At 39.1% G+C, this 8,588-nt stretch overlaps 1 protein-coding gene across 1 annotated transcript; it reads left to right on the top strand.

Annotated features, from left to right (window-relative positions):
• Positions 1 to 249: 249 nt before the first annotated feature.
• LOC104427171 (pleiotropic drug resistance protein 3) lies at positions 250 to 6,642 on the top strand. Its single transcript, XM_039307762.1, is given in 24 exon segments — positions 250 to 324; positions 466 to 632; positions 717 to 793; positions 890 to 943; positions 1,033 to 1,123; positions 1,234 to 1,535; positions 1,619 to 1,708; positions 1,711 to 1,902; positions 1,998 to 2,070; positions 2,073 to 2,210; positions 2,213 to 2,309; positions 2,381 to 2,541; positions 2,620 to 2,722; positions 2,798 to 2,973; positions 3,335 to 3,402; positions 3,492 to 3,600; positions 3,603 to 3,823; positions 4,235 to 4,525; positions 4,714 to 4,797; positions 5,036 to 5,169; positions 5,387 to 5,614; positions 5,738 to 5,909; positions 6,016 to 6,270; positions 6,376 to 6,642. Coding segments are annotated over 24 exon segments (3,624 nt in total). The 5' UTR covers position 250.
• The last annotated feature ends 1,946 nt before the right edge of the window (positions 6,643 to 8,588 follow it).

Below are 8,588 nucleotides of genomic sequence, written 5' to 3'. Positions count from 1 at the left end.
GTTCTTGTAAAATCATAGGACATACACGTGGAAGCCAAGAACCTTTTTTTTCTCTGTGAAGCAGGCTCCAACTATTAAGGTTGGTTGCATGCATCAGGGAGCAAGATAAGAATCCTCAAGAACGTAAGCGGCGTCCTTAAGCCTGCGAGGTTAGTATTAAAGCTCAGCATATGCACTCGTTTAGATTCAAAAGTTGACGCATACGATGTTACTGTGCAGCGTAATCCTTTTCTCTCGAAAATATTGCAGGATGACACTCTTGTTAGGTCCACCAGAATGCGGAAAGACCACCTTATTACAGGCATTAGCAGGCAAATCCGAGAAATCCTCAAGGTACTACCTTTTTGGTGTTCAGTCTTTTGTAGATTTTCCATTCTGACAAGAATAGCTCCTATACTTAGACTATATTCAGACGCAAATGATCATGCATATATATAAGATCAGCGGAATTGACAATCGATGTACGGTGAAGGTCAAGGGAGAGATTTCCTACAATGGGTACAAGCTGAATGAGTTTATTCCTCAGAAGACTTCAGCCTATATAAGCCAATATGATTCACATATTTCCGAGATGACTGTGAGGGAGACACTCGATTTCTCTGCACGATGTCAGGGCATAGGAGGAAGGGCAGGTAACAGTTTGTTCTCCAACCTTGAAGTTACTTTTAGTTTCAGTGGTCATTGCTGATCCTCTTTGTGTCTGCTTTTCATTGAAGCCATGTTGAAAGAAGTTAGTAAAAGGGAGGAGCAAGCAGGAATTAATCCAGAGCCAAGCATAGACACTTACATGAAGGTTAATATTTGTGCAAAGATGGGTTCATTATGATATTTTAGTTACAGTAACAACTGGCGATACTGGCTTCTGATGACGTTATGACCATATGAGCAGGCAGTTTCTATAGGAGGAATGAAAAGAACACTTCAAACAGACTACATTTTGAAGGTAATGTTTCCAATGCGAAAGGAGTTACCAAGTTTATTTTCAGACAATTCTACTTTTGCTACAATTGCTGCGATTTTACGCCTTTTCAGGTTCTTGGACTTGACATCTGCGCAGATACAATTGTTGGGGATGCGATGAACAGAGGAATTTCTGGTGGTCAAAAGAGAAGGCTGACAACCGGTTAGTTTTACGTGAACACACAGCAAATGACAAGAAACTTATAGGAACAGTTTCTATGTCACACTGTAAATTTTAGGCTTCATTACAGATTTCGATGTTCTCTCTTCCAGGGGAAATGATAATTGGTCCGGCGAGAGTTCTATTTATGGATGAGATATCAACAGGCTTGGACAGCTCCACTACCTTTCAGATCATTACATGCTTGCAGCAATTGGCGCACATAACAGAGTCCACAATTTTGGTTTCGCTTCTTCAGCCAGCACCTGAGACTTTTGATCTCTTTGATGATGTAATTCTAATGGCACAGGGACATGTAGTGTACCATGGACCTCGGATGGATGTTCTTAGCTTCTTTGAACACTGTGGTTTCAAGTGCCCAATGAGAAAAGCCATTGCTGACTTTCTCCAAGAAGTATGCACTCTTGCTTAATAAAGAGGTGTTCAAACTGTGCAGGGATAGTGCTGACATATTCTGTTTTTGGGAATTCTTGGCAGGTAATTACCGAAAAGAACCAGGCGCAATACTGGCATCACAAAGACCGGACCTATAATTTCATATCTCCAAGCATGTTTGCGAGAATGTTTTAAAAAGAGCATCAATGGGAAAGACACTGGACGAGGAACTTGCCAGGCCTCTTGAGAAAACTGAGCTGCACAGAAGTGCTTTATCTTTCGAAATTCACTCTTTAAAAAAGTGGGAGTTGTTCAAAGCGTGCCTTTCGAGAGAATGGCTCCTCATGAAGCGCAATTGGTTTGTTCATGTCTTCAGATCAGCACAGGTAATTACCCATTTGGACTCAGAATGTGCAGTCACAATACATAGTTAATGAGAAATGCACGCGAAATTCATTGACTTGGTGGATACTCTTTGCAGCTCGTGGTCGTTGCAATTATTACAGTGACTGTCTTCTTGCGCCCACGGATGAAAGTCGACTTGGCGCATGCGGATCTTTCATGGGTTCCCTATTTTATGCTCTCCTCCGGCTCATGATTAATGGTCTTCCGGAGCTGGCAATGACTGTTTCTAGACTTGGTGTCTTTTACAAGCAACGAGATATTTTCTTCTACCCTGCATGGGCTTATACCATTCAGCGGCCATACTGAAAATCCCATTGTCTTTACTCGATGCGTTTCTTTGGACAGCTATTACCTATTATGGAGTTAACTATAGTCCTGAACCACAAAGGTAATTCCAAAATTCAATATATCAGAGGGATGATACGATTTTTAGCCACTCACTTTTTTCATGACTGTCAGGTTCCTTTATCAATTCTTCCTGCTCTTCCTATTGCATCAAGTATCGATATCAATGTTCCGATTGATAGCTTCTGTGGTTCGAAATCCACCTGTTGCAGCATTTTGCAGTCTATTCTCTTTAGTTGTTTTGTTTTTATTCGGTGGCTTTGCCATCCCAAAACGTAAGTTCAATTTTATTGATTCTAATTATACGGACTTTAGCAAATTGATAGGAACATAGCAGCCTTGTCTCTCTGCAGCTTCTTTACCCAGTTGGTTGAGGTGGGGATTCTGGTTCTCTCCATTGTCATATACAGAAATAGGTGTTTCAGTAAATGAGTTTCTCGCTCCGAGGTGGAAAAGGTGACATCCTGAAGAACAAACCAGTCTCACATGAGTGGATTTCCCATGACAATGGTGGGGTTTAGTATTTAACAGGCTTAACGGTCCTCTGCAGGTTTCATCTCTTAATGGCACTATGGGGCAACAAGTGCTCAAACAGCATGGTCTAGATTATAGTGATCACTTTCGCTGGATATCACTTGGGGCATTGATTGGATTTTGGATGGTTTTCAACATTGGGTTTACCTGTGCTCTGAGTTTTTCAAAAGGTAATTGAACATGCTGGCTAGGAATTCTCTCAGAGGGTTAACACTATTCACTGAATAACATGTATTTATCGGCTAATCACAGCTCCGAGCAGATCTCGAGCTGTTGTCTCCAGCAAGCTCTCCCAGCTGGATAAAGACAGAGACATTAACTGTCCTACTCAGGAGAACAGGCAGCTAACAAAAGTACCACTGAGCCAAACATTAGAGGTTAGAAGTTTCATAAGAGTTAGTCACTTATCATCCATTGAAAAAATCATCAAAACTGCACAAGAATGGTTGATATCATGCATTTGTGAGTACTGGTCAATATTTTAAATCAGTTTATATTGCCTTGTGACACCAGTGCAATTTTGAAATTGTATAGAGATGGTTTTACCATTTGAACCAACAACTCTAACATTTGAAAACGTGCAGTACTTCGAAACACCCAAGGTGAGACATTTGAGTTGCTGAAAATAAGTGTTTGTTTTGCATGTCATATCAATAAATGATTGGCATAACGGAATTTCAAATGCTTCCAGAAATTAAGAGAGCAAGGTTTCCCAGAAAGGAGACTACAGCTTCTTCGAGACGTTACCCGAGCCTTCAGACCCAGAGTCCTAACGGCTTTGATGGGCATCAGTGGCGCAGGAAAACAACTTTAATGGATGTTCTTTCAGGAAGAAAAACCAGTGGTTTTATCGAGGGAGACATTAAGGTTGGAGGATATCCTAAAGTTCAAGCCGCATATGCAAGAATATCTGGCTACTGTGAGCAAACCGACATACATTCTCCACAACTTACAATTGAGGAATCAGTGGCATACTCAGCTTGGTTAAGGTTGCCGGCCCACATTGAAAACAATACAAGAGCAGTAAGATTTCTTTATCTGGATAGAATATGCCGATCTTTATGGATACCCTATTGCTTGATATTTGAGCAGGACTTGAACTTGGAACAAACAGATGAAGAATTTCAGTAAGCGGATAAAACAGGAAGTAGTTTGTACATCACGCTTTGAGATACAAATGTCACTCTGTCTGCTAATTGTTGGATAAATCTTGTGGACAGTCTTCCCGAGATGAGTGCCAATAAACAGCTAAATCTTGTGCTCAACTGGAAAGATTTTAGCATATCAATTACACATTCTATATTCTCATGTTGATCAAATCCAGTAGGCAGACCAAAGCCACATTAGGTCTTTCGCGTCACATATTGAGTGCTAATATTTTGCACTAATTAGTAGCTAAATTGCATTGCTACTGAATTATAAGTTGTCAATCAGGAATTTGTGGCTACAGTACTTCAAATGATTGAGCTAGATGACATAAAAGATGCCATAGTTGGTGTTCCTGGTGTGACCGGTATATCAATCGAGCAGCGTAAACGGCTGACTATAGCAGTGGAGCTTGTTTCTAACCCGTCAATCATCTTTATGGATGAACCTACTTCTGGTCTCGATGCTAGAGCAGCTGCCATTGTAATGCGAGTCGTGAAGAATATTGTTAGCACAGGGAGGACAATTGTGTGTACAATTCACCAGCCAAGCATCGACATATTTGAGGCTTTTGACGAGGTAACTTGCTGATGCATTCATTCCTGTGACAATCTATTCTGCTATGCAAGATATTTTGCTTAGACGACAGAATTTTTGTGCATATTGCATGAAACTCCATTCACTACTCACTTCACATATGTTTGTAAAGTACATCAATAACTGTGACGAACGCAACTGAAGCATGTCACAATTGATGAACTATGCAGCTAATCCTGATGAAAAGAGGAGGTCAAATGATATACTCTGGAGAGCTTGGAGAGCATTCACATAAGCTTATTGAATATTTTGAGGTACACTTCAGACATGAACACTTCAATTGATACTTCTTTCTCATAATATGCACGTCATTAAGTATGAATTGGTTCTATGATGAGCTGCAAACCTAGTTGATACATCCAAAAGGAAAAAAAAAAACGTATAAAATTGACTAAACCTACTGAATAGCCTTATAATCTACACTTGAAAAGAAAAAATTAACTTGGATTGAGAAAGCTTGACTACTGAATCCCTACATTTCCCCTTGTCCAGAGTATCCCTGGAGTGCCAAAAATCAAGGATAATTACAACCCTGCTACATGGATGCTGGAAATCACAAGTCCTTCAATAGAATCTCAACTTGGTATAGACTATGGCATCATTTATGAGGAATCTGATCAATGCAGGTGAGCATACAAGAGTATAATGTTCAGAGCACATGTGAAGCACACATTAAGCGCTCATCAAGCACAAAGGATGCAAAATTCAATGCTTCTGTCTGTTATGTGATGCTAACTTGGAGTATTCACCAGAGAATGACATATGAACAAATAAATGGTGCTTCTCATACTTGCAATGGGAAAAAAAAGATGTCTGCTAATTGAATATCTTTGGCCGCTGTAGGATGAACAGAGAATTAGTGAGAGAGCTAAATTTGCCAGTGGCTGGGACAAAGGAAATGTGTTTCTCTGCAGGCTTCCAGCAAAATAGATGGGAGCAGTTCAAGACTTGTTTGTGGAAACAACATCTAACCTACTGGAGAAGCCCCAAATACAACCTGGTGCGCCTGATTTTCATTACCGCATGTTCCTTGTTGTGTGCTGCTCTCCTTTGGCAGAAAGGAAAGGAAATGTAAGTTCTTCATACAACCCAGTTAGTCTGGGAAAAATCTTTCATACCTTGTCAAACATTGAGATTACAAGCTTGTAAAACTTAACCATCTAAGATGCTGAAACATGATTCTTTGTTTTCAAGAAACAATGAGCAGGATCTTTTCAACATATTTGGATCGATGTATCTCTTTATGCAAAACATTGGGGTAGGGAACAGCAATTCCATTCTGCCGTTTGTTGCTACCGAACGCATGGTTGTCTACAGAGAACGATTTGCCAGAATGTACTCATCATGGTCCTATTCAATTGCTCAGGTCACTAATTCATGCTCCTATGTGATGTCTTCTCTTGGCTATGCTGATACATTTCTCGTTCTTCTATATTCAAACGATGATATTATGTCTCTCAAATATGTTGCAGGTGGTTATTGAAGTTCCATACATATTCTTGCAAGCAGTTCTGTTTGTGCTGATCACATACCCTGCCATAGGTTTCTATGTCTCGTTCTATAAAGTGTTTTGGTACTTCTACACCATGTTCTGTACATTGCTCTATTACAATTACTTTGGAATGATGCTTGTTTCACTGACACCGACGTACCAAGTGGCTATGGTGTTTGGGAGTTCTGTCTTCACCATGTTCAATCTGTTCGCGGGGTTCCTGATTCCCGGACCCGTAAGTCTCATCAAACTTTTGCTATTCTGTCAAGTAACACTCAATCCTGAACATTATTTGTGGCTTAACACATCTTACTTCGTGTTTTATCATCCATTTTGGCAGCAAATTCCAGTCTGGTGGCGGTGGTGTTACTGGATATGCCCAGTCACTTGGTCCTTTAGAGGTATGCTTAGTTCGCTATACGGAGACATCCATAAGGAGATAACATTTCATGGACAAAAAACGACGATCAGCACCTTCTTGGAAAATTATTATGGGTATCGCTACGATCAACTCTACATCGTAGCCATCATGCTTTTGGCCTTTCCGCTAATTTTCACGTGTATATTTGCCTGTGCAATTGCAAAATTGAACTTCCAAAGGAGATGAAAGGAGTGTAGAGAGTGCTTCATTGAATACTTCCACTTAGAATCATCAGAATAAAAGGAACTCTATTTTAAAGTCTTGACCTTGATTTCATCTCTCATGTTGTGGTAACATCTGAATCAATTCTTTATCATCTAATTTTACCCCATAATTATTTAATTAAGCAGATTTTTTGCAAACAAGGGCAATAAAGTAACTCATTGCCACAATTCTTGTCAAATAACAGGAAAAGCAATTACGCATTCGACACTTTTCTACGTATTAGTAGAAAGATATAAAGTGATCAATAACATACAAAGAACAATCGCAAACATCAAAGGTGTGTATCGCTTATACACTTGAGGACCTTTATGTGGTTGATTCTGTCCCAATTCTCAAACTAGACCTCGAGCATGTGTCGCGCATGTATCGAGTTTGTTTTAGATACAATTAACTTACTATTTAATATGTTTGCAACGAAGGGAATCAAGCTAAAAAGTTGTTACTTTGAAAGAGCAATCTTTGAGAGTTTAACCAGTCATTGAGTTAAAAAAAAAAAAAACTGCTAAAAACAAAATGCAGCCAAAGAAGCAAAATCGTTGCGTCCAGAGCAGTAGAGATTAAAATTCTAACGTCCTTTGTTACTCTTTAGTGTAAGAACAGGAACTGGTTGGTTTTAGGAGATGATGAGCCCGCATTGATAATGCTCGTTTTTCTGTGTCTTGATCGGAGGGAAATTATTCATCTTGTTAGCTCGGATATCTTAAGGACTTCGTAAGTTTAGCAAAGCTTAAACAGTGCTCCTTTACACTCGCCAGTGGGTCTTGCTACGCGTGCAATAGTAATTTGGAAAGCTCGATCCCGGCTCATACAACATGCAAGAGATTCCTGAGCCACACGTTCATAATGATTTCATTGTCGACAAACAAAGTGTAATCGTTCTAGTAATATAAAGATTGAGAGATATTCTGGATGTCTTGAATATCATTTCCAGTTATTTTCCTAAAAGTAGTTTTCTCCCAAACAAACATATCATTAATTATTTCAAGATTAGTCGAGTAAGCAATTATGTGTACTTTCTCACATCACGCATGATTAAGCATCATGTAACATAAGTTCTTTTCTTCTTTTCTTTAATTTCTCGAACGAACTTTCATTGGCTTCGATTGGTCATGGATGAATTGGGACGGGGCACTTGTATTTTCTAACAGTTCCTAATTCCAAGGACAGCAATTGCACTGAAAAAAAAAAAAAATTGTAGCTGCAAGACAGAGGATACTACCAGTCCAGTTCCAACATGATTCCTCCTCGTCTGTCCCAAGGTTTCCAACACTCTCTTCAATAAAAACCACAAGAACGTTTAATTAGTTTCCATCGGTTTGGGTGTCTTGTTCAAGAATATTATCCAGCAGCCATTCGGCTTGAGCATGATTTCAAGGAGAACCTAGAATTGAAAAACCGAACCGGTGGAAACTTGTCCAATTAAAAATTCCAAGATATGTAGGATGGATTTCAACTTCTAAAAATTGGAGAACCTATCTTAACGAGTAGGTTTCAAGTTCTAAGTAGATGGAATTGGGAACTTGAAACTTAGAACATGAATCTAGAACAATTTTTTATATTTTTCTTGGTCTATAACTTTACACAATCTATTGTATGGGTTCACTAGTCCGAGCTTCCATTGATGACTGAGAATTTATTCTTCACGTGTATAAATATAATTTATGGTCGGCGAATTGGCAATAAGTGATTGTCATTAAAGGTAATAATTCACTGCAATTATTCAATTAATAATACAGATAGAACTTGGGTAGACCCTAGAACAGACTTAGAATTTATGATAATGTAAGTTATAAGTTTTAAGGTATGCATGGTAGACTTTAGATTCCCAAAAAATGAGGAACTTGTTCTAACGAATATGTGGAACCTAATGGAACCTAAAACTGCTCACTCTTAACAATCATAATTAC

The sequence above is a fragment of the Eucalyptus grandis genome, chromosome 2 (assembly GCF_016545825.1).
Source record: "Eucalyptus grandis isolate ANBG69807.140 chromosome 2, ASM1654582v1, whole genome shotgun sequence".
Classification (NCBI taxonomy): Eukaryota; Viridiplantae; Streptophyta; class Magnoliopsida; order Myrtales; family Myrtaceae; genus Eucalyptus; species Eucalyptus grandis.
Note: the sequence above shows the minus strand (reverse complement) of the source record. Positions and strands in the feature narration are given on the sequence as shown.